Source organism: Pyricularia oryzae, chromosome 2 (assembly GCF_000002495.2).
Source record: "Pyricularia oryzae 70-15 chromosome 2, whole genome shotgun sequence".
NCBI classification, from domain to species: domain Eukaryota; kingdom Fungi; phylum Ascomycota; class Sordariomycetes; order Magnaporthales; family Pyriculariaceae; genus Pyricularia; species Pyricularia oryzae.
In genome coordinates this window covers 6,010,983-6,038,980 of record NC_017850.1, presented here as the reverse complement: position 1 = coordinate 6,038,980, position 27,998 = coordinate 6,010,983, and the positions used below count along the sequence as shown (strand labels likewise).

Here is a 27,998-nt window from a genome sequence, read left to right as displayed (position 1 = left end):
GCACCAGCAGGGAAAAACAAAAGAGGAAACAAGTACCACTGAATAAAATAAAATAAAATAACAAATCAAAACAAGTACCTACCTTACCTACAGTATTAGATCAAGTAGGTTCCTTTTTCCAACTAACTCAATGCATCTGTACCTACATAACCTGTCTTTCTGCCTACCTGCCTGTCTCGGAGTCCCGCCGAAACCGCTCTTCTGCCTTTCTTTGTTTCCGATGCCACCTCATCCTGACACTCGGCCATCTGACTGACTCCCACTGATTTTCTATTTTGCCCTGTGCTCTTCGGAAGGACGGTTTTGCATGCGTGCGGCAAGCAACTCTCTTTTTGTTTTCGGGGCTCTCGACAGAAAATAAGAGAGGAAAGAAGAGAGACAGGAGGAAAAGCTGGGGGTTACCTCTTTGGTCATCTCCAAGTACCTCGAGTTGAGTTGAGGTCTATGCTTTGGCGCTTGTGATGGCCACGAGTCCAGAGACGTCGCCTCTTACACGCACGACTCGCCGCAAGACACGCCCACCGGCTCGAGAGCAAGATACAGCTGCTCGTCAAACCTTAAAAAATTCTACAGAAGGCTTACTGCGCCAACAATCCTAGAAAGCAGAGACGGCGGTCGGTCTGGTCCGAACGGCGCGTCGTGTTTGCCACACACACATACACATCACGCATCCACGCCACACACAGACGGATACTTGGCGATTTAGCTACCGATAGCTGCTCCTTTCTGAGACGGTTAGCTGCCAAAACAACAAGAAAACAAACTAAACAGGTCAACATTACATGGGCGGATTTTATTTTGCTTCCCAAGCAAAGGACAAGAGCTGCGGGTTGGAGGGATAACGACAAAGTGGTTGGGGAAACATTGACGAGCTTCGAAACCTGGACGAACGATAGCCGGGTGGATTATTACCCTGGCCCTTGCGACAACAAACAAACATACCAACAACGCACACAGCGCATCCCACTATGAGCGGGAGCGATAGCGACTGCGAGGCCTCGCCGGCATCCAGGCCCTCCTCGGTCGAACGACAGGATTCGCCCTCCATCGCCGCCGCCACCACCTCTTCTGAATCGCCCAAGACGACGACGACGACGACCAAGGCGACCGCGCCATCTTCGCCACCCCAAAAGAAGCGCAAAGAGTCGACGTCGGCTGGCACGGGCAATGATGCGGATAGCGGGGAACCAGCAACCAAGATCACAAAACGACGAGCGGCACGCGCCTGCGTGAGCTGCAGGGCGCGCAAGGTACGATGCGACGTAGTGGAGGGTGCTCCATGTGGGAATTGCCGTTGGGACAATGTGGCTTGCATTCTTTCAGAAAGTCGCCGGCGAAAGTGAGTTTTACTTTTCTTTTCTCTTTTCTACTTTCGTTAATCTTTTCGCCATGGCGTTGTGCTTCTGTTTTGTTCAATCCACCATGTTTGGATTCGTCTGTTGAACATGTGCCTCGTCTCCGTCCGCTTCCGTTGGACCGAAGCATGCAGAAATGCTCGTCATGCCGTTTTTTGACAGCTCTCTGCATTTCCTGCATCGCAATACACTCTGTTCTACAGCTCAATTGAGTTTTGCGCTTATTTGCGCGATGGGACATCCACATTCCCAACAAGCACACGTCAGAAGAAGGAAAAGCAATGAGAAGAGCAGTCAGAATTGCCCGATGCGGCTTGTTCTTGAGACAGGGCTGGTCATTTGATCACACAGATTTGAGCAACCAATAAACTAACACGCCGCAAACCAGGAAAAACATCTTCGCGGGCAGCACGCTTGGCGCAGGCCAATTAGGAACGCCCGTCAGCACCGATACTCTGCGAGCCAAGACGGCGACGGGAAATGCACCCATCAGCCTCTCGAGCGCGGATTTGCGGAGACCAAGCGAGGATGCCGTGTCAATTGCTGCATCTTTGGGCAACGGTGGAATGGAAAATCACGACGGCGCCGGCGCCGCAATAGGCCATGCGAATGGTACTGGAATCTTGGATCAATCGCACCTGGATGGCCACGGACATGTTCCTCATCTAATTTGTGAGTACGAAGACACGAACTTGTTTGGTCAGTCTTGGTTTTGCTTGGCGACGTTTTACCCCAAATGCTACCTACCCCAACCCCAAAAAAAACCACCAAACCCACCACCTCCCATGTTCACCCCCCTCACGGTTCAATTCGATTCGTTTCATTCCGCCCGTTCACATGTCAAGTCAACGACCGAGCACGTGGGCCCACTATCAATCATATCACAATCCGTCAGTAAGCATGCACACAAGCGAGCAACGTTTCTAACCCAAGCCCATTCGGGATTGATTGTTTAAAGATCAGCAACGGGCGAATTACCGATCCGAGAACTCGAGCGAATTGCTTTCCAAGCTGGGCGACAGTTTGAACAACCAGCAGCGACTTCTGTGGCCCGACCCTCCATTAAATCCAGATAGTCTCTTTGGCGACGTCCGAACTGCCCAGTTCCTCAGTTCTCTCGAGGAGCCCGACCTTTCAATATTTTCGCAGCTTCCTGCCTTTGTCAAGCCGTTGCCCGCCAAGCTTGCCTCTGAGGATGTCAAGTATCTGCACGCCAAGGGCGCCCTTGCCCTTCCCGATCTCAGCTTGCAGAATGCGCTCCTCCAGTCATATGTGGAATACGTCCACCCTTACATGCCCCTGATAGACATACACGACTTTCTCAATGCGATTCACTCGCGGGATGGCCTCTGCGGCCAGATAAGCCTGTTTCTCTATCATGCAGTCATGTTTGCAGCAGCGGCCTTTGTTGATATCAAGCATCTGCGGGACGCCGGGTATCCGACTAGGAAGGCGGCACGAAAGTTTTACTTTAGCAAAACTAGGGTGAGCGCATTCCCAGTGACACGCTTGACAGAAAGAGCCCCAAATGACTAACTGATTGTGGCGGCGGTAAGCTTCTGTACGACTTTGACTACGAATCAGATAGGCTGGTCCTGGTACAGGCCCTCCTTCTCATGACCTACTGGTACGAAACACCTGACGACCAGAAGGACACTTGGCACTGGATGGGAGTTGCCATTTCATTGGCCCACACTATCGGGCTTCACCGCAACCCGGGTAGCACAAACATGGCTCCTCGTAAACAGAGGTTATGGAAGCGAATATGGTGGTCATGCTTCATGCGTGATAGGCTTGTGGCGCTCGGCATGCGGAGGCCAACCCGGATCAAGGCTGAGGACTTTGATGTGCCGATGCTAACCGAGGCCGACTTCGAGGTCGAGGCCTTGTCGGACGAGAACCAGCTTCTGCCGGCCGAGTGCACAGTTGTTCGCGACCTCGGGATGCAGAAGGAGCTTGCGGAACTATGCATCCAGAAGGCAAAGCTATGCGTCTTGATCAGTGGAATGCTCAAGGCGCAATACTCTGTCCTGATTCGAGATGCCACAAAGCCGGATAACACGACCAACAGCACGATGATGCTGTTCCCCAACAAGAACCTTGAGAATATTGACAGCATCAATGTGGTTGATTTAGAGCTTAAGTCTTGGCTCGAGAACCTCCCCCCGGCCGCGCAGTATCGCCCGCTCACGACGATGGATATTCAGCACGGACGCTCGACGGTTGCAGTACAGAGGAACCTTCTGCACATGGTCTACTACACCACTGTATCGGCTCTCCACCGCCCGCAGTTCTTGCCTGCATCGCCGTTCCAAGTACCGACGGCCTCGCGCCAGGTACAGGATATGTCACGCATGCGCGTGCGCGAAAGCGCTGCTCGCATCACACACATGGCCACTGAGCTACACGGCCTGCGCTTGGAGCGCTTCCTGCCTACGACAGGCGTTACTGTTATTCTCCCCGCCATGATCATCCATCTATTGGAAATGAAAAACCCCGTGATGGAAGTTCGCGAGAAGGCCACCAAGGGCTTCCGCCAGTGCCTGCAGGTCATGGAGAAGCTGCGAGACATATACTCGGCTGCCGATTTTGCAACCGTGTTCCTGGATGCTGCTCTTCGCAAGGCAGCAATTGACTTGAACAACCAGCCAAGCGCCACAGGCCCTACTGACACACTGGGGAGTGCCGCGGCACAGAGACAGCTGCAAATGCACAAACTGCAGATGTTGCAGCGGCAGAGCCAGCTTGGCCAGAAAGTGAGCCTGAGGACCAAACCAACAACGATAGCGCCTGCCATCAACCTTACAGGCGCTGCTTCACTCAGGCGAGAGATGGGAGGAGGTGGCGACGAGCTGTCCACCCCGCCACCTGAGAACGCGCCATATCTGAACCAATTCGAGATGGGACTTTTCCACGGTGAACGATCTTACGCCGAGACGCAGCAGAACGGCCGCGGTGATCTAGCGGATGACTTGCACAAGGCCGGACCCCTTGGATCTGTGGGTTCGAACGACATTGACCCGGCTGCTCTAGCGCGCGTAGTCACTGGTGCGGGTCAATCGCCACCGCATACCGAGAGGGATCTGGATTCTGGAGTGGGTCTCACGCCCTCGGCGAGCGTCGGCTCGTCGTCTAGTGGAGTCGATGGCTACGATATGATGGACGTGGTGGACTTTGGCACGGGTCAGGACGAGTTTGACTGGAATGCGATGACGGGCACCAATCTCGACTTTGATCAGTGGCTTCAATTCCCCGCTGATGGTGCCGGCGGAGCCGGTGGTGACGACGACAACGGTGGTGGGGAGAAGATTGGCGGTCTGCCAAACGACGACGGCCACGATACGATCATGTTTGACGGTCACATGAATGGGAATAACGCACAGCAGGTGGCTGTATCGTCTTGATGACACAAGGTGCACTACGACATGCTAGGCTGAAACACCGCATTTTGGTTTTGGGAGTTTGGTTTTTTCTTTTTACGGGTTGGCATGGGAATGGTTGGCTCTTTTCTTGGGAACAAAAAAGTACACGCGGGTCACGTCGTTTCGGTGTCGGTTTCGATGTCACAACCTATGATGCCTAGGTACTATTTCTTCGGGTTTCCAAGTCTTGTTTTGTTCTGTTGACTTTTCTTGAGGGAGAAAAAAGAAAGGGATTAGTATATCTCTTTGCATATACCCACCGCCAGGTGCAGTTTTTTGTACACTGTATTCCTGTACAAGCTTCAAGTATAGAACTTGGCTTTCTTTTTTTTTGGCTATAGAATGGCCTCACGGGCTGACGTTTGTCTTGTTTTTGATTAGCCAACACCGGACGATGTTGTTGACGGTGCAGTTTAGACTTTTTTGTATGCCTATGCTTGGAATCGTCTCGGTCTGAATTGATGCCTATGCTCATGTTCGCCTAGGTGTGGCCGATCCCGAAGTTCATCTTGCCAATTGTGTTAACCGATCATTTTATTACGCGTTCAATTTACCGGGGTGATGAATATTTAGTTGAAAAATTTCCAGACGTTCATCACTCATGTGGTTTGTAATGTCACATCGGGGCCAGTTCGGCGGCGCGTCGTCCATCACGAGCGGCGCGCGTTGGCTTGGCGCGTCAATGGGGCAACTGTACCTCTCCTACGGTACTCTCCATGCCAACGAGCGGGAGGGGCGTTACAAACGGAGGGGGTGGAAACTGCCGACCAAAGACACTTTCAGCATCGTTTCATTTCGTCAAACAAGCAGAACGCCAGCCGAGGCGGGGAGGGAGGGGGAGCAGAGATGTTTGCGGGCGAAATATCTCATCACTGTTCAAAGTACCAAGAATAAAAAAGCCCGCCACCAAATCATCAAGCAGCATGTGAATGGAAGATAGGTGGCTTGGGGATGGATTAGGAATGGTTGGTTGGCGGCCATGTCAGGGACCAATTAATGGCCTTTGCTCACGCATTTGCGGTTGTCTGTCGGCGCCACCCCATCCCATCTTTACTTTGCTTCTCGACTGTGAACGGCATCTGTGCGCGCGACATGTGCACGTCAACTGCACATCGACATGGATGTGGGGATCTGGATTTGCTGGGTTTCTGTGGAGATGCAAAGTTCTTCTCGATCTTCTTTTTCTCTCTCCCCGGGCTTTTTTTCTGTTGAGATGACACTGCGATTTGGACGGTTTGGAACCTGTTCGAGCACCTAAAGCAACCTATCTAAGGTAGGTATCTAGCAGCCATTGTTTAGCAAATCACGCGGTTCAGCCACTTCATAGATCGAAATAGAAATACGCTTGCTTGGTAGCACATGTGCCTGCCGTCAAGCTTGCCTTGCCTTGGTATCCCGGGCAAGATTAGTTGGTCAAAAAAGAAGAAGACGACTATTTGTTTCCTGAATGGTCCTTGTTTGTTCAAGGGGGATCCACTTACACATCCCTGCCCGTTGCTGTTGCTATTGGACGAGGGTTCAAATTTATCCATGGCCCCAAGACCGCATGAATGATGGCTTTCTCCAGCCCGGGTCGGGTTTTCGTTTCGTTTCTTGATCGTTCATGCTCCTTTGGAGAGAAGAGGCATTGATTGCGGGCGTGTAGATCGGTGCGCGGCTCAGCAAGCAAGCAAACAGCATCACCACCTTCCTTTTTTTTCTGTGTCATTTTTCGCTTCTTTCTCTTTTTCGTCTTCTTTTTTTCCCTTGTTCTTGCTATCCGTTTCTTTTCCTTTGTGTCAATGTTTCAGCCAATACTAACCTTCCAACCTATCGTCACTCATTAACAACAAATTCGAAACTCTATCACCCTATCCAACTAAACGAAACGTATTCACCGAAAATCCTCATCACTTGAACAATTCGGCAAACAAAGGCCCTGCCAATGATGGCTCCTCATGGCTCTCACTACCGCGCCTAGGCTAGTTGGATCCTTTGTCTCTGTAGCTGCAGAACACCGCACGAGCCCATTTTCGCGCAGAAAGGCGGTGCGCGGCCGAGACACACGTCACTTATTGGGAGAGAATTTCTTCAGGCTCCAGTAGCCACTTCACTTTGACCAACAGCGAGGAGGCCCCCCACGAAAGGCTGTCGACATTCAAAGAGGAGGGGAAGGAAGGTGCGGTTTGAAACACGTTGGGGTTCTACAATATCTCGGACAACGCAAATATTGTGGTTACCTCGGTCGTGTGCGCGAGCCGCCCCCGAATTTCAGAGCCTTCCTATTTTTTCTTTGCTTCTCGCAGCATCCCCCGCCACCCGCTACCGACGTCAGCCTCGCCCTCCATCCTCCTCTTTTTTGCATTGCATTGCATTGCATTGCGAGCTCCGAGCTTGCTGGATCCTTCCTTTTTGTCCGAAGCGGCGCTTTGGGAAGAAGAAAGGTCCCCCCCCACTGACAACAAAGAGCTCCGGCCCGCCTAAATACCTAAGCTCTCCTAACCGAACGTCGCTGCGTCTGGCTTGCGATACACGACGTTCGTTTGCCTCGAATTTCCAACTTACACAAACGCCTATTGCTTGCCAACAACAAACTCAGCCAGTCCTAGGCAAACATCAGACGTACCCTCGTCTGACGCCAAAGACGAGGCGAACCTCATCTTCACGATGGGTGAGGCTCATCTCTTTCATCAGCCGACGGGGCGCTTGCTCGGCTCGAGCCGACATCATGCGTCCAGCTCAATATCATCCATCGGACAGCGCGCTACCGACGACCTGCTCTCCTCCATGACCCCTTCGACTGCCCTAGATGCATTCCGCAACCCCACCGGTGCACTCAAGAAATGTCTTGACACGGCTACAGCCGCAGAACAGTCATTTGCCTTGGGAGCTGCCATAGCGTCCAAGAACATCTACGACTGGTTGACTGAGCTGTCGGGATGGGTCTGGCCAACTGATAAAGATGGTTCTTCGGGGTTCGACCCGGCGGCATCTAGGGCGCGGCAAAAACGCGGCTCCTACTATGATGATGTCGCGGACGAGACCAGGGCTGATGAGAATGAGGATCTTATAGGGGACAAGGCGTGGCTGGGATGCCTGCAGGCCAGTGATGTTGTGCATTACGAGCAGCGCCTTGCTTCAATACAAGCCGAGCTGGACGATATGGATATTGAAGGCATCAAGCGGCATGTGCTATACAACCATATCTTGCCCCTGTCAAGGCCCGGCACACCCATGTCCGCCAGGTCCGCAGTCTCAGCAACAGGATCAACAGCCTCTTTCTACAACAAAATGGACGATATAACAGCTCTCGTCACTGCTACAGTAGTACAAACGCTTCCAAATCTTTCACGCCTAGTACGACTTATGAGCAGTTGGCGTGTCCGGCTTCTCGTTCTGCGGAGGGTGCCGATGACATTGAAGCTCCTAGACGATGCGGAGATTGCACTCAGGTCAGGGTGGAACGTTATCAATGCCGACATGAACAAGAACTCAAGTTTGGCTGCAACTGCGGACGATTCAACTGTCATGCCGCAACGTCCCACGTTGCTCCGGCATGACTTTGAGGTCATCAAGTCTGTGCTGGGTCAAAAGACGGCACAGGCTGGTCGTGCAATCGATTTCATGCTGGACCAGCTGGATGGTCGACCAGAGACTGTGCCCTCTGAATGGATCGATCGTATGGATGGTCTTGAAAAGGGGTATGGTGACTGGATAGCCGTCTGCGAGAAGATGATGACAGATGCAGAACTCGCCAAGACCGTTCGGCCCAGACCATCGGTCCAAATACTCGACCAAACTCCTGATGACTCTACCAAGAGGCCAACAAGCTCAGCTTCTACCATGACCACCGTGATCACCAGCCATGAGCAGACCGAAACCCCACCACTGACCAAGGTACAGGCAAGAAATAGCCACATAACCGAAATCAGCCCTCCCAGTTCACCACCCTCGATGAGTCGACACCAGCGTGCCAGATCTACCTCGTTTACCGACATACCTCCGCTGTTGGAGGAAGACGAGAGTATTCTAGAAGGAACGCCGCCTAAATCACCACTCGAACCATCCTTACTCGAGGATTCCGAGCCGGAGACACCACAGCAGCTGCCTCAGATCAGGCAAGACCACGCTGACGAGCTCCAGCAGAAAATTAGTTCGATTCTAGGCTCGATTCCGGCGAAGATCCACTTGTCATCACAGCCCAGCCCTATCAACCACCTCAACCCACCGGATTTGCAACTGCCACATCTCAACACCAAATCGTCAAGGCACTTTGACCGCAGTTCCACGCCAAGAAGTCAATCAAGGAGCCAGTCGGCAATGTCGACAAGATCCTCTAGAGCCGGGACACCTGCTTTCCTATTGGCGCCTGCATTTGCCAGAACGACCAGATCACGGATGCAGAGAGACATTCAAGTCTATCATCTATCGCGTGAGTCGACTGGCGAGCCGCCGATCAAGCTTTTCATCAGGCTGGTCGGTGAGAATGGTGATCGATGCATGGTGAGGGTTGGTGGTGGGTGGGCAGATCTTGGAGAGTATCTCAAGGAGTATGCCATTCACCATGGCAGGCGATCAAAGGGCGGAAGCGCAAGCAAGGTTGAGGTGAAGGACATTCCAACCTCTAGCCCTGGTAACCGGCCATCCTCGGCACTAGATTCGCCCATAACGCCCCTGCACGTTCGCAAGACGCGACGCAGCTTTGGCGGCATGGATGATAGTGCCTCCTCGGCGATGCGACAGGCCTTCCAGCCCAAAACACCGCTTTCCGTTCTCTCTGTAGACTCGACTGCCCACGCCGATAACCAATCCCACCAAATCACGCCCCCTTCAGAATCATCAACAAGATCAAGATCCTCATCTCGCCTTAGCTGGGCCGAAGAAGACAGCCTGCTCGGCATGTCAGGCCCAACTGGCAAGCAGATCGAGCTTGATGCCGAGAGGAAGGAATGGATCGAGAACGTTAAGGAGAAGGTGCGCATCGCTAGCGGTGAGCGCAGAGTTCCTCCTACAAGCGGCGGATCCCCGGGCGAGACCTTCTTTGGCGAGATCAACAAGGTCGGAGGTACCAAGCGGCTCTTCAGGAGGGGGAACCAATAGCAGTTGACCCTACCGAGAGCTTGACCGAGTACCCTCGCTTCATGATTTTCGACACGGCTCGGGCTGAGTTCGTCACTGAACTTTGTCGGTTACACCGAGTATAAAGCACCACACTATATGAGCATTGGAAGGAGTTTTTCTCACGTCTTTTCCCTTTTGTTTGTTTATTTTCTTCGGCATTTTATTTTAATACCTGGTTTCGGCGTCAATGTAGCAGATACCGCCATCTGGCCACCGGCGAGATGTGCATTGTTTTTTTCTTTTCTTTTTCTATTGTCTCTTATTTTATTTCCACGGCACTGGCGCGGAACGGCACATATACCTTGGAGGATCATGCTATACCCATACTTTGGTCGGTGTCTTGGTTTATTATTTCATTTTAACTCTTTCCATCCCTGACTCCCATGTATATCTTTCGTGCTGGGCAGGATGCAAGTGCGCGTGTAATCTATTGACACGCATCCAATACCAAATAACCTATTCATAACCCGCATGCCACGGAATCATGACAATGTCCCAAGAGTGCAGTAATATGATGCATGTGTTGCTTCCATCTTCTTTGACAGCCCAATACTTTTCGAATAACCCGAAATCACCAATGATCCATCAGAAATGAAGTAAAAGCAAATAGGAAAGACACCCACTGTTCCTCCAAAGAAACCCAATGAGTTGGAACATCCTTTCCCAGTAGCTGAGCGTTAAAGAAATCTCGCGGCATGATAAGAGGAACAGCCTTTGGCAGACTATCAAGTCGAGTCCGCCCTAACCTCTGTCATCACTGCCCGGTATAGGCCCGTTGAGCTTGTGCCTTTCATCGTCCAGATCAGCACAAGGTCTTACGGTAAAGACCTGGGTACAGCGATGGCCCGGTCACTTTGCCAAGTCATTTTGCCAAGCTTGCAGCCGCCAGAGAGGCGTCCTCTGGGCTCAGGAAGTGGTGCCTTCTCCTTCCTGTCTTGTGTGGCAAGCCTCAAAGCGCCACCAAAACGAAGGGCACTGCCTTTGGGCCTTTTGTATGGGCCTGGCTTGTCGGTGGCTGTGTGAGTCCTCTTGCGCTTTCTGTCTCCAGGAAAGACTATGGTAAAGAGATCCCGGGGCTCGAACTTGACTCTGTTGGCGATGATTTGTCCGGGCTCCTCTTTGGGCTTGTAACGAGTTTCACCACTTGCCTGGGCCAACTTTCCAGGCTTTCTCCCGTTCTCTTGTGCTTCGGCAGCAGACTCGTTGTTGTGTTTGGGCTTAATGCCAGAGGGGGGCTCGACGTGTGCTCCATCTCGAAGCCGCAGCGCTTGGCTCAGGAGGTGCATCGGGGGCATCTGATCTCGAACGGATTTGGTAGCCGCCTTGGCGGCCTTTCGCAAGAACAGCTCTTGCTGGAACGAGAGACCATCAATGGCCAGGTGGAACTTCTCGTATGGGCCATCGGTCGGCAACAGACGGGGCATGCTTGAGAGGTGCCAGGCGCGCTTCTCGGCTATGTCCCCGTCGTAGGGGAAAGGGCCCCGATGGCGGAAATGGTCCAGTCTCCGGGCAGAATCCTTTTGGTAGACTGCAGGAGTCTAGATTTGGATGAGTTAAACTTTTTCTGAAGATTGCGGGAAACTGATCGCGGAGCTAGATTGTCTCAATCCTACCTGCATGAGAAGCTGCCTCACGAATTCGCGTCTGACTTCCACGGTAGTGCACAGCGCTTGATGCAAGGCCATCTTGATCTGCCTCACACAAATTGGAATGGGGACCAGTGATTTCGCGTGCTTAGTTATGAAGCGGAAGAGAAGGAGAATGTCCTCTAGAGCAGCAGCGATGCTCCCGTTGATAGCACATCCTCGTTTGATACAAGGCCCATTGACACTGACGGTCATGATATCTTCCAGTGACAATGCACTTTCGTGGGAGCAGCTGATCTCAAAGTCAGCTTCAAAATCCGAATCCTCAAGTTGGGCGGCGCTTTTGCGTAGACAATTGTCGCAGGATTTCACGCCTGGAGCCAAAGGTCGGTTCCAGATCAGGTCCGGGGCGCCGTTGGCGAGTCTAGCGACTTTGAGCCGCTCTGATGGTGAGGAAGTTGCAGCCATTTTGTATCAAGTTGCTGTGGTAAACAGGTGCTGAGACCAAGGTCGAGAAGTACGATTAGAAATGTGCGTTGGTATGGTGAATAGAACTGTGAGGTGAGGACCAAGGCTGCTGGCGGGATGTTGTAAAGTTTGTCAGTATGAAATTGGGCTGAGGAAGTAGGTCAGACCAGGCTCACATCCATGTCAGATAAACGAAATCAGTGCTTCATTAAAGTGACATGCCCGGGGCCAGGACGATAACATGGATATAAAAAGCAGAGTGGAGGGAAGGCTGTTTGACTTTGTGGAGGGGAAAAGCTATCTTGATGGTAGATATCAGAATAATGCAGCTTGATCATACGGCTGGGGTGGCCAGAGGTAGTCGGTCAGGTATCAGCTGATATATTACCGCGAGCACGGCATCGAGTAAGATACCCGACTTGGTAGGGGCACTTATGCTACCTCCTAGGAAGCCAGAGAACAAGGCACCCGCGTCCCTCCCAAGCCTCCTCCCCTTATAATACCGAAACCGAGTCTCCCTTTCACCGCGCCACGGGGGTGCTGGGATCCGTTCCCTGCCCCTGTGGTGCAGTTGGAAGCTCGTTGGGGGACTCGTCCCCTTGCGCCCTTCCAACGCAAGGGCCGGGGTTCGACCCCGGGCCTTGCCACGGAGTAAAACCCCCTTGGGGGTTTTCGTAGCCAGGCACCCTACGGGCTGCCTGGTGAGCTTTTTGTATTTGTTTTCTCACCTACATTGGCTGTGCTTGCTCATGGATAGGATAGTCATGGCGTTTGAGCTGAAAGTGCTCTGAAAGGAACGAACCCCTTCTTCATATCTAATCAAGCCGAGAAACAATTTCTCTCAGATTAACTTCACAGGTTTCACTTTTTGGTGTTGATCAAGGGGGTTGTCCAGAAAAGTGACACAGGCGACCAGACGAGCATTCAAAGTCAAGTTCTAATTCATTCTATAATCGCTACCCAGGTAAGCACAAACTAGAAGATATGAGAGATTATAACAAAGTATCAAAAGGGAGTATGAGACAGATAGACATTAGGACATAAACACGAAAAAGCCCGCAGGAAAGAAACCATCAACACCAGCAATGACGCATCAGACAGTCCCGACTAAGCCTTGAGGTACTCGGGAACCCTGTCCGTTATCAGGGTGCGGCTCTTGACCCACCATACCAGCATCGACGGAAGCCTCCACGTGCCCATCTGACCCGTGCCGCGCTTGCTGCCGATGCTCATTGCGAACTTGACGGACCCGTCCGGCTGGTACTCCTCGGCCAGGCCCTGGCCCGACACGAGTCGCGCCTCCAGTTCCTTGATCAGGTACGTGACCTGGGCGTCTGCGTGCATGGACTGCGGCGATTGCAGATTCGAGGCGTCGCCCACGACGTAGACGTCGTCATGGCCCTCGGCCCGCAGCCGCGTGGTGGTCTTGACCCGCCGAGTCCGGTCGAGCAGGTGCTTGGGCACAAACTCCGTGTTGGGCTCCACGCCAAACGTGGGCAGGTAGACGTCGGTGTGGATCGTCGACGTCGTGCCCTGCGCCTTGCTAGTGACCTCGAGCGTCTTGCCGCCGGTACGACTGCTGCTGCTGTCGTCCTTGACGCTCGTCACCCGGCTCGAGGTGATGATTTTGACGCCAAGTCGCTTCAGTTCGTCGAGGACCAGGGCGCGAATGTCGCTGCGCACGTCAGGGGTAAGGGGCAGCTCATCGTTGACGATGAGAGTAATGTCTTTTTGGCCCTTGTAGTTCTGGCCCAGCTCGCCAGCAACTTCGACCCCGGTCGTGCCGGCTCCGGCCACCACGATGGACTTGGCGTTGTCGACGGCTTTGCGAATGTCCCGCAGCTTGCTCTTTGTGGTTTCGACATCCTGCACAATCTTCCAGGGCATGCTCTCCTTGGCCGAGCTGCCAGTGGCGACGACCACCATGTCGTATGAGATTGTCCTCTCGGAAGCCGGGGCACCTTGCTTTTCACTGACGGCCACCAAGACGTTCTTTGCTTCCGGGTCGAGCTTTGTGGCCTTGCCGAGTACAAACTCAAACTGAGACGAGTTGAATTGCGCAAAGGCCGGCGCGATGGGGTAGAAGAGCTTCTCGTCGGGCATCAAGTCGCCCGGGAGAACACCCCTAACGGAGGCGAGGTTCCAAAAGAAGTGTGTGTTGGGAGCGACGAGTATCACTTTGAGTCCTCCCGGGACTTTTGGTGCCACCTGCGTGAGGAGCTTGTGTACGGTTGGGACTCCAGCCATGGCGGCGCCGAGCACAACCACTGTCTTTGATTGGGACATGTTGGAGGGTGGGATCTTGATGAGGTTGGAAGCAACCAGGGGTAGTATATTGTACTGTAGATCGAGGTCAAAAGGCTAGAGAAGCTTGGTGTTTGAGGTTGGGATGATGATGAACAACCATTGAATCGACCAGACCTTTTGAGCCCTTCCATCTCTGCATTCTTATACTCTGTAGAGACATCATAAACACGGTTGTGAATCATTGTGATTACGAACAGCCGCGCCGCTTGCAAAATCGGCCGGTTCCTATACTTACCAAACTGCTTTGCAAAGTCTCCGAGCGGGTCTTTGTGAGTATGTGACTTGGATTGTCAGCGGACCCTGGCGGCGTAGATTTGAGGCCAGTCGAGCTGCCGCGCGGGTTACCAAAACGGTTTAGCGTGCGCGCGCGCGCGCCATCAGTTGTGCGACCCTGAGCTATTTCATTTCCTTCTACTTGTTTCGGCATTCGGACACCACCTTGTTATACCGCTTGACCAGACCCTCACGATTGAAAGGAGCAAGCAAGACCGAAAGCATGATTTGTCATTCAAATATCTTTGTCGCTTTTGTGACTGACAAATTTTCGCCTTGCGCCCCAACAATCCACCACAACTGGCCCAAAAGTTGGTTTTCTTACTGGTTCTGTTTTCCCTTGCGAGTCTTGGCCTTGTTGGCCTTTTGCTGATCAACCTCCTGCTTGATGATGTTGTGCAGGTCCTCGTTCCTCCGCGCGAGGAGCAGCACGTCGTCAGTTGTGATTGTACTGCGGCCTGCGTGGCTGCTGAAGCTCTCCAAATCCTTGGCGACGTTCTCTGCACATGTGGTTCCGAGTGGTATGTATGTTGGTTAGTTGAATATGATGAGAAATCACTGGAGAGAGAACTGGCTGCTTGATATTTGGGCGCACCGATTTGAGTGAATACCATGTCTGTCAAAGCGCCTATGAACTGAGGAGTGGCATTTCTTTGCTTCTTCATCGTCTCTAAAGATTGATTGCTTTGTTAATTGGGATTTCCTTTCATTCATTTAAAATGAGTCCTGTCACGATGTTTTTGATGGTTACCAACCCTCATCGACAATCTTCCCCACCGCAAACCACAAGGCGGCTTTGAGCCGCTAACACTTTGAAATTTGTTTAATCAGTTGCCGTTAGAGGGTTTTATTCAACAAGAAACACTTGGTAACTTGCCTCTCTTGCATCTTCTTCCTCGTCCATCTCAGGCGGCTTTGTTCAAGGCAAACCAAACGCAAAGATGTAAACCACCCAAGTATGACAGATGAAGGCAGACGCGTTAATCGTTGAAAGACAACGCGTCGGAGAAAGTCGTAATTGTTTGCTCTGACGAAATAACCCCGCTAAAGCTCTTCGACTTTCCAGGACAAGGGTTGGGTGGAAGAAGGGTCCTGACATGGTAAACGTGCAAAACAAAGAAATTTTATTGGGTGCATTGGGCTCCACTCTCCCCAGCAACCAGATACGGAAGTAATGGAAATCTTGATCAGGGGGTCCGATTCATCTAATCGCGCGCGACTGTGTTTTTTTTTTTCCTCGTCAACTTGTCAAGTTGCGCTCATTAATTTCTTTGTAAGCACAAGCTCCCATATACTCTCTTCTTCTTAATCTGTGCCGTTTTCAATCGTTTTGGCATATCTTCCCCACAAGTTCTCTTGCCATTGACTACCAGAATAGCCGATCCTTTTGTCCCGCAACCTCTGGGCATCTGGCGCTGAACGACCAGGCCAAACTCCTCCCCACCACCACCCCCCGACCACAACCAAAACAAGAAAAGAAAAGAAAGAAAAACCAGTCATGGACGGACTCTACAACATGGCCACGCTGGTCAAGGACCGCGTGCGCAACAACCTGGGCAACTCGCTGTCGCAAATGTCAGCGCAGCAGTGGATCCGTCTCATCACCGCCATCTGCGCCTACCTGCTCGTGCGGCCGTACCTGGTCAGCCTAGCGGGCAAGGTGCAGATGAAGCAGATGGAGAAGGAGGAGGCCCGCGCCGAGGCCGAGGCCGCCGAGCAGCGGGCCAAGATGTCCCCCAACGAGTTCCGCGGTCAGCAGATCGCCGGCGTGCCCGAGGACACCGACGATGAGGAGGACGGCGAGCCTGCCGCCCCGGCGCAGTGGGGCAAGAAGGCCAGGAGGCGCCAGCGCCAGGTCGTCAGGAAGATCCTCGAGGACCACGAGCAGAAGCTGGCTGACCAGGCTGGTGATGATGAGGACAAGGATATCGAGGAGTTCTTGGTCGACTGAGCGGGGGGGATGAGAGGGTAGAAACCTGTGGGATTCAGGGGTCGGGCTTGGATCGGTCGGGTCATACCTTGGGGACTCTTGCCTGCCTTTTTTTTTCTTTTGTCATTAGATTTGCGGTCAATGGGCACCAGTGGCCACAAAAAAGGAAGCTTGCGTGTTGGACGTTTTCTGATAACTTACAAAGCCAACCTAACCCTTACCTTGTTCTGTAACCCGAACCACGAGACAAGCACAGATTTCCTACCTCCAATCTATCAGTTGGAGCAAATTCTTTGTGTCATGGTGACTGGGACACCAATTGGGAAAAGACACAGAAGAAGCGTCACCGCAGGTCCGGCAGCAACGTCCGGATGTGATACTGGAGCTCGTCGATCTGAGGGGTTCTTTGCAGGCATGTTCTCGCTCGGCCGTGGGCATGTGTTATGCAACATCTCGTCATGCGGGTTGGATCCGGTCTGAGAATCTCTGCGCCCATGCATTAATGGAGGCAGTACAAAGGACCTGCTGTGTGAGTTACAGGACCAAATTTGTCAATCATCGGATCATCATTGCGGAGGGCGCCGGTGATGTCGTGGAAGGATGACGGAGTCGCCACCCTCGTCCACAATTACCTTTAATGGGCGAGGATGATCATATAAAACCCGATGCCCCGTCTCGTGCACAACGGCTTTGATGACTATAGCAATGGGCCTGACCCTGCCTCGCTCACCCGAAAGTTGTTGAGTTGTGGCGGGCTTCACAACCCCCGACTTGTACGAGCACCAAACTATCTATCTGCGGCTGGTGGCTCAACTTTCAATGCAAGATGAGTTACATCATCCGGGGACGCATCGGCTCCGCGGGAGCCGGGTGATCGGGGAACAATTACAGCAATCGCACAGAAGTACCGGATGGGCAATATCTCTCGATGCATGCCTCTTCTTCTTGCTTTAGCGTGCACAGCTTGCATCTGCGGGCATGTCTCGTGAGCACTACCTGTGATACTTCCGACTCGTGTGCTACACTCTTTTAGGGAACTTAATTCTCTTTGTTTTCTCCATGTTGATAGGTTGGCCATCACACACACATCCACATTGATCGGCTTGGTTTTGCAGAAATAAAGTAGTATTCCATATGTATTTTGCCATGAAGCTAAAGAGCTTCGATATTGGCTGTAGCAGAGGAACAAGACTGTCAAGATGTGATCAAGAAGAAACCTCGACGATCATCTCAGTCCCTGGGTACTATCTTTCAGCGGAACATCCAAGTCACAGACGTAGAGGCGCACTTCAGTTTGTTGACAGACCCGGAGCATTCTTAACTGTAGTGTAACAAGTAACTCGAGTGGTTAGCTTGTTTGGTCAAAAATAGGATGTAGACCGTTTATAATTAAATGTTCCATCCTGTCAAGAGGCGAGCACACGCATACCTTCGATGGTCTTTGTTTAGGCACATTCTGTTTAGCATCAGCCGCCACGCTGACAATTTTTCGCACCGGGGACGCAGAAGACCGCGCGGCCCTTCCGGTCCAGACGCATAGATGCGGGACGGGGACGGGGACGGGCAGGGGGACCAGCCCTGGGTTCGACAGCAAGAGCGGCGACAGAGGCGACGAAGAGGAGGACAACTGTGGTTGTTAACTTCATTTCGAAATAATGAACTTGGAAAGTTATTTTGCTCGGTATTGTATTTTTTTTTTTATCAAATGTATTTTTTTCTTCTTTTTTTTTACCCAAAGTGTTGAGTATGGATTTGTGATTAAGTTGAGAAGCTGGTTGTTTGTCAGAAAGCAACAACAAACGTGACATATGATGAGGCACTATCTCCCTTTTTGACCTTGATCAAAAGACCTTGGATATGAAGCCGCAAAAAAAAAAAAAAAAAAAAAAAAAAAAAAAAAAAAAATAGCCAGGTTGTTGACTTTGACATTATGAACGAGTAAGTCATAAGGGCGATTCTAGATGTCGCGTGCAGTGTGAAATGTTGATGAAACGCAGGAATACGTACAAAGAGAGATTATCAGGCATACAGAATTTATTTATAGTATGGTACTAACTTGTTCATCAAATTTGTTAATATAAATGATGCCTCTAACGCTACTCAGTCAGCACACGTAACCACCTAATCATGGTCTATCCTCACGCAATTATCAAACAGCCTAGTAACCAGCCTGTCAGGGACGTACAATAGACTAGCTACAAGACTTTGAAAGGTTTTTCAGAAGTCGTTCCCATGTGATAAATGATTTGGTGGTTAGGAAGCCTCGAGCCCGCTGGAGGCGGTCAACTATCTCCAGGATATAGTCCCGCAGGTATGGATTAACATGGGTTTGTTGCCATACACCGCAATAACCTCGTCAGCCCCGGAAACCACAGGCTGCGATCAACAGCTGTCTTTGACCGCTTCTGAAATAACCCCCCGTAAATTTCCCGGCGCGTAGTCGCCTGGTTGATATATTGCAATGTATCACGGCATACTGGTCGCCTTGTGCAACATCCAAAACAGCCCCTGATTTGCCATGATTGTCGGCCTATAGAGACAATGAGTCAAAAGGCTGGTATCCTGTCATTTCTGCATCTTTGCCTGTCCCAAAAAAAAAGAAAGAAAAAGAAAACAGTCAGGCTCTCTGAGCTAGGTGGATTTGACAGGGCATGTACTCCCTCTGGATGTGGCGGGAAGGGTTTGATGCCCATCTTGCGGTTTGATGCTGCGTGGTATCACATTCTCGTGCGTATTTCGATTGACCACAAATAATACATATCCGTATGTTTCTGATCGAATTGAACCAAGGAGCCAATTGGTGTTTTCTATGGCCTCTGCTTATGCAGGATGCACTTCAGCACAAAGGCCACAATCTTGCAGTATTTGAGCAGACTTGTAACATCTTGTCAATCAATGTTGTGGTCTGCTGTCAGCCTGTCAGTGTGATATCGACCCTCGGAAAGATATTCTGGAGTCTGGGTCGACCCAGGCTTATGCTGCAATGGAAAGCACGTCAAGGAAATCTTGTTCGTACGACTCAGTATACCTTGTATACCACTCGATAGAGTTATGGAATGCTTGTCATAATAGCGGTGTGATTGGGCCTCACCCTGCACCCGCCTTGTATACACTGCCAGAACAGGATCTCTGCATATAGGCTTATGCAGTCAGTCAAAGGCCGCATTGCATTCCCCTTGAAATAAACACCGGCTTTTTGCTCTCTACAAGGCTGAAAGGTCTTGTTTCTTGCAGCCAGTTCCGTGCTATTTGTGGAATGCCGATTTGTGACGACCTAGACTAGTCCTAGTTCTAGACTAGAACTAGTACACTCCGTACCAAGCCGGCTGGTTTTTGCTTACTCGCCAGAGATGTTCAGCAGGGCGTACACTAAAGCTAGAAGCGGACGCAACGGCACATCGGATATACTGTTCCGAAAAGACATGCAATCGAGGCGGAAAGTCTTGTCGCGGGCGACATATCCACACGACTAGGGCAACGTAAAATGTTGCTGCAAAGGTAAGTCAACGAGTCTTGGCAACGGAGGCAGTGGCAAGGAAATGAAAACTGTGGCGAACGAGACGAAGTAAAAGATTATAATAGAACTAAAAGAAAAGCGAGATGCGTTTTCCGTGTCGAGGTCAAGGCTCGTCAAGGCTCGTCAAGCCAGTAAACGGGGCTCGAATAAATACATCCTTACATTGGGTAAACTAGCCGCATTATCTTACCGGTTGAAGCAGGTAGCCGGCGGGCAAAAGAAGAAGAAAAATAAGCATACCGGAGTTGTGCGATGGATCACGTTCGTCTGAGCCACAAACATGATCGACGACTTCTCCATTCGACCCGCACAAACATGCGCGACCTCGGTCGGGAGTCGGGCAAGTCGGATGTCGTCGTCAAACCCACCGCACTAGGGGCTGTATGTAGTACCGACATAATCACCTTTGTTTTCCAAGTCCCCCAAGAGATGAGAGTTCCCCCTTGACGTCGACGTACTTTAGACTTTCGAGTTGGACGCAGCGCCAACGCACGAGTACATAAGTGCGTGGAGCGGACGCACATGCATCGCCATTTTAGATCACCTCCAGGTGATTGACTGACACTGCCGTGATCCATTTCAATGAGGCTTGTTTCCCCTACCGGGACAAGACCTCAAGCGGACTCGAAAAGATGTCAGGAGGGATGGGCGATGATGATGATGACGACGAGGGGCCGAGATACACGGGCGGCAAAGGGCCTTGTCTTGTCGCAAAATGGTAGTAGTTGCAGCGATGGATTTCTTCAAATCGACCCGCCCGCCCACCGACTGTATGCTGAAAGGAGGCCACCGGTTGCGGGTAGAATTGAACTCGTCATCCATGCCAAGTCCGTCCGTGAAAAGCAAATCATTTCGAGGATAGGCCGTATGCCCAGGACTTTCCAAGACACCAAGACCATCTCGAAGACGCGTTGTGGGAGCACCAAAGGTGCGTGACCATCAATCATGGAGTCGAGGTATGGGACTGGACTGTGCTGGAGTTTGCGGAGGAGCCAGAACAGTATCCGGCACCAGCATCAACGGTTTGGTGCACGCAACATGCTGCGATGTAACCCACCCTGGTCCTTTCTCTTCTGCGCTGTAAGTCTGGAGAATTACTGTAGTGGTGTCTTGTACTGCACTGTACATATATCTTTATGGCTGACCGAGGTCACAAAGAAACATATTATTGGGATTATTGTGCCGGGAAAACAAGAGTTTGCGACTAATTAGAAGCGAAACCCTTCCATACTGCAGTTTACGCTTCCTAGGTACTTTGAGTGGCTTTCACTCTTTCCTGCCTTTGACAGGCAAGTAGCCGAAAGAGAGAAAAACAAAAACAAAAAACCTTTGGGAATTGCTGTAGTAATCCAAGTTCATCTCATGCTTTGACGGTTAAAATCCGTCCTGTAGCCGTTGCCAAGCTTGGTGTCCATAGCAAGCCAAGCCAGGGCGGCGCGCTAGCGCTGGAAGAGAGCACTGTAAGAAGGTGGTGGTTTGTTCGCGACACGCTACTGCCCCGCTCCCACCCGACATAACCGTTGTTTCTCGACATAATACCCCTCCTTTTGCCAATCCTCCCACAATCCAATCCGTTGGCACTAATAAGAATGCAATAATTACTGTGTGCGCTCTTTAATTCATGTGCGCTTGTCCAAGTAATCTGTAGGCAAATGGCATGATTAGAGGGGCGAGTGACATGTGTATATTGCTTCGGATTGCTTTGTCCGAGATGAGATGGCAGTTTTTGAATAATTATCTGGCCTTGATACGACCGTTTTTGGCTGGCCGTTGTGCTGATTGAGAGCTGAAGAGCCGCATAGATTTGATAACGTAAAGTCGTCTGAAGTTGAACTACAACTTAGCATGGTATACCTGGATGAGACTGTGAACTGTGAAGGGCCTACCCATAAATAGCCCGGCCAACCTGGAGACTTTTAAAGATCAATTCCCAGATGTCATTTCATGTACCCACAGGTGCAGGCTAGTTACATAAACTCTTCACCGGAGAAAAGATAACTTTGGTCGGTGATACGTAATGTTTGTTTCCAGTAGTAATCCCCAGTAGGAGGAGTACAATACGATTATTGTCCTGTTGCCCTTTAGGGATCTTGCACCGAGCGTGTGACAAGGCGCCCAGTTGTCGGGAGTCCGTCATCAGGCGGCAGTTTGCATTTTATCTTGCACAACCGACCGACCGATGATGATAAATAAACATGCACGAGTTTACTCGAACGTTTGTTTGTCTTACGGTCGGATGATTAGTTGGCTAGCATCAGTGACTTGGAGAACTAAGGTACCTACCGTGTAACGAACCCAAGTATCGGTGTACAGCATCGTCACCTCGCCAGTCCGCCTCACCCAAGTCTCAGACAGACCGTCTGTCGTTGCTGTACGGTAGTATAGGTAGTGAGTGGCTTCGATTGGCTCTACTGCGTAATGGTCTCCTCTTGCGCAGGTCCTCTTTCGTGCATATCCTCTTGCATATGAGGGTACCTAGGTGGTGGCAACCCGAGACCGCCGGTGCTAACCCAAACATCGATCAATTTCTGACTGATGGCTGGGCGTACAGGTGAGTGATGCACTGTAATCTGTAATTGCACAGCACCGCAAATCCTTCCAAGAGCACTCCGTAAACGAGAAAAAACACGCCCCTCACATCCTGCATCCCGAGCCCCCCAACCAAACACAAGTCCACGCGGAGATCGATCGAGCCCCGGTTGTGGTTGTGTCGCTAAATAAGAAGGTTCCCGTTCCGTCCTCTGCTCCGCAGCTCGACTGATCCTACGCTTACGGTATTTTACCTGTTACTACTTCTTTACTGGCGTATGTCTGAGCTAGTGAGGTAAAAGAAGAAGAAAGGCCATTGTTCCGAGACGATTGAAACAAATTTGACCACTCTCACTCATATTGTTTCTATTGTGCCTGGTTTCCTCCATTGTTGATCTTCTCCGATTGGAACATTTTGTTTCTGTTTCCCCTGACCAGTACACAAGGCAGCCCCGCTTTACTTGGCCCAGTTCACTTCGCCCTGGTTACCAACCCCGGTCCCCGCCTCACACAGTAATCAGGGCCATTCGTTGGGCATAAGAACATCTACGAGCCCGACTAAGCTTGCAGTCAGCTCTTTCTCCCAGCCGTCAATCAAGTTTTTTTTTTTATGATGCGCCACAACTAGCAGAAGCAATTGGCAAGCACAAAACCCAGATTTTGAGGAGAGTTTTGCCTCAGAGAAGTGCGCGTGTGCGCGAATAGCCTCACACAGCGCGGAGACCGCTGGCTGAGCGGGAGAGCTTGGCGAGCTTAGAAGCCCTCTCTCTCTCTCTCATTCTGCACCGATAAAATTATAAGTGCCAGGATGATGGACTCGGTTGACTACAACAACCTCCAAGCTGGACAATGGACAGCCGCAGAGCCGCGAGCAAAAACGCCAAATCCGTAAGTGTTCAGCCCTGTTTTTATTTCTGCACAATTGTTTGGTCAGATATGCTTGCGTTGAAGCCCTGAGAAACGATGCCCCCCCAAAGAAAGCTGAGACGAAACTGACCAGGCCACGATTGAATTCCCAGTGTCGATCCCCCACCGCCCGTTCGCGCGAATCAGTCGTCCAAACTTGACCGTCAGGTCCCCCGCTCTAATGACTTAATCCCCCGTTATCCACCAGCACCCAGCGTTGAGGATGAGGCTTCGTCCCTGGCCAAGGAACATGCGCATTCTCCCTTAACGGTCGATGAGGAGGTTAAATATCGTGGAGAACTAGAGCAAAACCCGATTCTTGTCCCGGTGCACGAGTCCAATCCGGAGCGACGATTTGTGCATGTTGTCGGAGCCAAGTCTCCCAGTGATAATGAGTCCGACGACAGCCCCAAGAGAGGAGGCAGTGGTGGAGAGCAGGAAGATGCAAAGCCAAGGCCGGAGAATGAGGGCTACAAGGCCAATACTGGTCGCAAGTACACTGTGCCCAGTGTGATACCAGTTGTTCTAAAGCCTGCCGAAAAAGCAACGCCTCCAGAGGACAAGGTCGACACAGAGCGGAGGAGGCTGAGGAGAAGCCGCAGTGAACTGCCTCGCATCGAGACTGATGTACTCACGAGAGACCGGTCGCGAAACCGCTCCAGGGACCGGTCTAGGGATCGATCCAGGGAGCGCCGAAGAGCTGCATCCCGAGCCGCATCCCGGAATCCGTCTGGCAGGAATTCATCTCGGGAACGGTCCCGGGAACGGTCTCGGGAACGGCAAAGGGCGCGATCTCGTGCGCCATCTCCAGTCATCTCGAGGAGAAAGTCAACTGCTTTCATCAATCAGCGCCCCCGCACCGACTACTTTGATTCCCCCAGCGACGCATATCTGTCACCAAACCCAACTGTCATCAAGCACTCCACCAGGGGACGTGACAGAGCCTACTTTGACATGAACCACAACACTCCAGCCAACGGCGAAAGGCCTCGCTCTACAGTCGTGCACAGTTCGACCAGGCCAAAAGTTTACGACGACAAGGATGAAAAGCGGAGCGCAATCTCGTACGAGAGAACAAAACACTACGAGGACTCCCCCAGACGCTCGGCTAACAACATCGAAGTACCGAGACCGTCCAGGGGGTATTCTGACAGAAGATCGGAGAAGAAGTATGACGAATCTAGCCCCCGCACTAGCAGGAGGAATATCTCCCCACCACGCTCAGATGGCCGCAGCAGATATTACGGTGGCGGATCACCACCTCGTTCGGATAGGAGAAGTTCGCCAACTCGTTCGGAGCGCTCGGTCAGGTCAGAGAGGTCGGATAGGAGGAGATCCCCGCCCTCACGAAGGTACTCTGAGCGGGAACGAGACCGAGAACGGGACCGCGATCGTGATCGTGACCGGGAGAGGGAGAGGGAACGTGTCAGGGACCGAGAAAATCGGAACAGAGACCGGACTCGTGAGCCACCATCGAGAAGCGATTCATACAAGAGCCAACGCTCATCGCACAACAGCGATGAATCAAGCGATGACTATGCGATCTCACTTCGGTCTGCACGAGGCCCGCGAGACAGCCGTGTGTCTCTAATGAACGGCGATCCGAATTATCTGCTCAGTCCAGACTCAATAACTAGACCTTCCCTCAGCAGCAGAATGAGCTCACGACGGGAAACTCCGCTGACATCACCTCGGGGCTCAATCGCCGGCATGGATACCCCTCCACTACCGAGCCCGCGCTCTTCTTATACTTTCCCTCAGATGAAGGAACGACGCCGAGGTGATGAAGGTACCACGTCACCGTTCGCCCCTGGCCCTTCCTCACCGACCAAAGCATCACCACAGACTCAGCATGCGCAGGTACCTAGCCTTACTGCATCGCTGAGCCTCCCTATAGGCGCAACAATGACAGCCGCTGGTGCCGTTGTTGCTGCATCGGCTCTTACAAGTATGCCAAATGGAGCCATCGAGCCTATCGAGCGTATGAATACACCTATGCCTCCACCAGCCCAGCGTCAGGATTCGGCCTCGTCAATTGGATCATGGCAGCAGTCCCCATACAGCCCCCCTGCCGCGCAGCCTTATGAAAACGGGAATGGAGACCAGCAGGTTGTATCCTTCAGACAGTACTCCGAAGATGTCAGCGAGGGACGGGTGAACGATCTGCCCGTATGCCCTCGCCGGACACCTCAGGTCGGGCTGGCGGATTGGCTCACGTTTCCGCAATCTAATAACTTCAACATATGCCCAGACTGTTACACGGGCGTATTTGCGCATACCGAGTATGCGCATATGTTTGTTCCGGCACCATTCAGGCCAATGGACAAGCCTATAGCATGTGACTTTGGAATTTCGGCCTGGTACCGCATCGCCTGGCTCATGATGCGCAAATCTGGCTTGCCAAACCTGCAGCTGCTACAGAACATTGCTGTTGTCGACACCAGGAACCAGCCATGCTCTGGTGAGAAACGAATGACGCGAGTTTGGTTCACAGTTCGCAATCCTAGGGACAACCGGCCCGTGGAACGTTTCCAAGTATGCGGATACTGTGCAGGTTCTGTTCAGAGCCTGTTCCCCAACCTCGCCGGCATTTTTCAGCCGGTAGACCCCAAGGCCGAGCCCACAAAGGCGATTTGCTCGTTGCACTTTTCCGCAGAGCGTCTACGCTTCCTCGACTACTTTGACCTGCTCGAAGAGACATCAGACAGGGCCATGACCCGCGGCTCGATCCCGGACCTGCGCAGGCTCTACGAGAAGCTGCGACGGCTGAGCTTGGGCGACTGCGCGCGCGACGAGTACCTGACCGACCGCGAGTGGTACACCATACGCAACTTTCCCCGCTTCACGGCGTGCGAGGAGTGCTTTGAGCAGGTCGTGCAGCCCGAGATCGACAGGAGCAATCTGCTCGCAAGGCAGTTCCTTCAACGGCCTCAGCGCGTGCGCCGGGCGGCCTGCCAGCTATACTCGGCGCGGATGCGTCGCCACTTTGCCGAGGCCTGCCGCGCCAACGATCTCGACAGGCTCATCCGTGTCGTCGAGGAGCGAGAGCACATTGAGAAGGATTGCAAGGCGCGCATGGCGCACTACCAGGCCCAGAACCGCCTCGACAGGATGGAAGACTACGAGAGGAAGTGGCAGAGGTATGAGTGAAACAGGCAGAAGGAGTGAAATTATGAGAATGCCCTTCATGAATTGGACGCTTCGGGGATCTGAACAGCGTCTATCGTATAAAAAGCGACACAAAATGGAGGCGGCATTCTGTATGTAGAAGTACTTTCACATCTTCTTTTTTATTGCGGTGGCATATCTGGGGCTTTCCTTCTTTCTTTGTAGATTAGTTTGGGACTTTTTTTGGAGTGTAAAATGATGATGATGACCCATGAGCCTGTTGTCTGCCAGTTTGAGTGAAGCAAGTAACTGTGGTAGGATGTTCTTGATGCCTCCCATAACGCAATTTTGTTTTATTCATTATGGCACCATGTCTATCCCCAATTCGTCTTCAGTAACAGTCGCACATTGCCTGCATTTTACCACTGAAAGGCTAGCTTTACTAACAATCGCATTTCTAAGCAGTCTTTTCGATCAATAGAGCCATCGAACTTGTATTTGGTACCTAAGGGCCGACTGCGATCATAGCTATGTATGCTGTTGATATTATATGGCCATGGTCACCACTTATGACATATACGATAGAGGCCATGAAAATGTAAAGCCAGCGCTCCGAGCACACACAAATCCGGTCCAAGATACCTGAAATTTCGGGTGAATGCATGTGCTGAGAACTCAATATGAGTATAAATGTCTGGATAATTGGAGGTAGCACCAACTATCGTTTTGCCGACTGTCGGTCTTGACGCAATTTACCCGGCCCCCATCTCTTAGAGCCTTTACATCATGGAAATCGATTGCTTGCCCGGCTTCATGAATGTAACTCAAAAATTTAAGCTGAACACACCACTCTTTTACGGTGCGCTTTTGTAGCAGGTTATTCAGACAAAACCGTTCCGGAAAGGCACACCTCAAATATCCACAGGTCCAAAGCGAATACACCCACCACACTCAGTGACACCTGTTCAGAAATGAAGTAACAGGTACAATGCACACCAAAAACTGGCAAGGACTGCTTCAGTGCCTCGCCTTACTACTGCACGCGACACGGACGCCCGGTCTTCCTGCAGGGAACGAGCAGCTCCAAAAGTTTGAGCTTTACGGGGAGGAATTTGACGGCAGCGGCGGATTCAGACTTGCGCTGGGATCCGCAGGCACCAGAGAGCACTACCCGCGACCGATGCCGGGTTCTCCTGCCGCCGAGGAGCCGGGCAGGCTGTACGAGGCGAGGAGAAAGGCGCAGGGTAGGGCGAGGGAGGAGGCATTGGAGCAGTTGAGAGCCCTGGCCGGGGGTGGTGGATGATGGCTGTGCGCAAAGGAGAATGGATAGAGAGAGGGGCCGTTGTGGGTGCAGATGGTGTGTTATTCTATTCTAGACTAGTTCTAGGGCCTGGGGCGCTATAAGCCTTGAAGACATCTCATTTACTGGGCAGGATAAGTCCTTAAAGGTACCACAGATTCATAGGCTGTTTGCTATAAGACAAAAGTTGTTCCATG

The 27,998-nt window shown here is 51.8% G+C and overlaps 10 protein-coding genes across 10 annotated transcripts; 6 read left to right on the top strand and 4 right to left on the bottom strand.

Annotated features, from left to right (window-relative positions):
- Nucleotides 1-17: 17 nt before the first annotated feature.
- On the top strand, nt 18-5,304 carry MGG_08199 (cutinase transcription factor 1 beta). Its single transcript, XM_003715128.1, has 4 exons — nt 18-1,339; nt 1,744-2,027; nt 2,314-2,840; nt 2,912-5,304. Exons 1-4 carry the CDS (start codon nt 969-971, stop codon nt 4,757-4,759), a joined length of 3,030 nt encoding a protein of 1,009 aa, XP_003715176.1. The 5' UTR covers nt 18-968; the 3' UTR covers nt 4,760-5,304.
- Nucleotides 5,305-6,353: 1,049 nt separating this feature from the next.
- On the top strand, nt 6,354-10,349 carry MGG_08198 (uncharacterized protein). Its single transcript, XM_003715127.1, has one exon. It carries the CDS (start codon nt 7,424-7,426, stop codon nt 9,854-9,856), a length of 2,433 nt encoding a protein of 810 aa, XP_003715175.1. The 5' UTR covers nt 6,354-7,423; the 3' UTR covers nt 9,857-10,349.
- A 182-nt stretch (nt 10,350-10,531) lies between these two features.
- MGG_08197 (uncharacterized protein) lies at nt 10,532-11,987 on the bottom strand. Its single transcript, XM_003715126.1, has 2 exons — nt 11,491-11,987; nt 10,532-11,415 (listed from the first exon to the last, which is right to left on the bottom strand). The coding sequence occupies exons 1-2, from the start codon at nt 11,929-11,931 to the stop codon at nt 10,693-10,695; spliced, it is 1,164 nt and encodes a 387-aa protein (XP_003715174.1). The 5' UTR covers nt 11,932-11,987; the 3' UTR covers nt 10,532-10,692.
- An 866-nt stretch (nt 11,988-12,853) lies between these two features.
- Nucleotides 12,854-14,649, bottom strand: MGG_15065 (uncharacterized protein). The gene has a single exon (XM_003715125.1). It carries the CDS (start codon nt 14,215-14,217, stop codon nt 13,039-13,041), a length of 1,179 nt encoding a protein of 392 aa, XP_003715173.1. The 5' UTR covers nt 14,218-14,649; the 3' UTR covers nt 12,854-13,038.
- Nucleotides 14,650-14,726: 77 nt separating this feature from the next.
- On the bottom strand, nt 14,727-15,543 carry MGG_15064 (uncharacterized protein). Its single transcript, XM_003715124.1, has 4 exons — nt 15,389-15,543; nt 15,267-15,315; nt 15,107-15,181; nt 14,727-15,011 (listed from the first exon to the last, which is right to left on the bottom strand). The coding sequence occupies exons 1-4, from the start codon at nt 15,413-15,415 to the stop codon at nt 14,833-14,835; spliced, it is 330 nt and encodes a 109-aa protein (XP_003715172.1). The 5' UTR covers nt 15,416-15,543; the 3' UTR covers nt 14,727-14,832.
- Nucleotides 15,544-15,731: 188 nt separating this feature from the next.
- Nucleotides 15,732-17,669, top strand: MGG_08195 (uncharacterized protein). The gene has a single exon (XM_003715123.1). The coding sequence runs from the start codon at nt 16,010-16,012 to the stop codon at nt 16,460-16,462; it is 453 nt and encodes a 150-aa protein (XP_003715171.1). The 5' UTR covers nt 15,732-16,009; the 3' UTR covers nt 16,463-17,669.
- Nucleotides 17,667-18,370, bottom strand: MGG_08194 (uncharacterized protein; the record flags this gene model as incomplete). The annotated part of the gene is made up of 3 exons (XM_003715122.1): nt 17,667-17,762; nt 17,871-18,068; nt 18,278-18,370. The coding sequence occupies 3 exons, from the start codon at nt 18,368-18,370 to the stop codon at nt 17,667-17,669; spliced, it is 387 nt and encodes a 128-aa protein (XP_003715170.1).
- A 1,903-nt stretch (nt 18,371-20,273) lies between these two features.
- Nucleotides 20,274-21,475, top strand: MGG_08193 (uncharacterized protein; the record flags this gene model as incomplete). Its single annotated transcript, XM_003715121.1, has 5 exons — nt 20,274-20,339; nt 20,422-20,461; nt 20,578-20,886; nt 20,939-21,038; nt 21,304-21,475. 5 exons carry the CDS (start codon nt 20,274-20,276, stop codon nt 21,473-21,475), a joined length of 687 nt encoding a protein of 228 aa, XP_003715169.1.
- Nucleotides 21,476-23,033: 1,558 nt separating this feature from the next.
- Nucleotides 23,034-26,777, top strand: MGG_08192 (uncharacterized protein). Its single transcript, XM_003715120.1, has 2 exons — nt 23,034-23,375; nt 23,507-26,777. Exons 1-2 carry the CDS (start codon nt 23,296-23,298, stop codon nt 26,541-26,543), a joined length of 3,117 nt encoding a protein of 1,038 aa, XP_003715168.1. The 5' UTR covers nt 23,034-23,295; the 3' UTR covers nt 26,544-26,777.
- Nucleotides 26,778-27,300: 523 nt separating this feature from the next.
- MGG_08191 (uncharacterized protein) lies at nt 27,301-27,992 on the top strand. The gene has a single exon (XM_003715119.1). It carries the CDS (start codon nt 27,490-27,492, stop codon nt 27,802-27,804), a length of 315 nt encoding a protein of 104 aa, XP_003715167.1. The 5' UTR covers nt 27,301-27,489; the 3' UTR covers nt 27,805-27,992.
- Nucleotides 27,993-27,998: the final 6 nt, after the last annotated feature.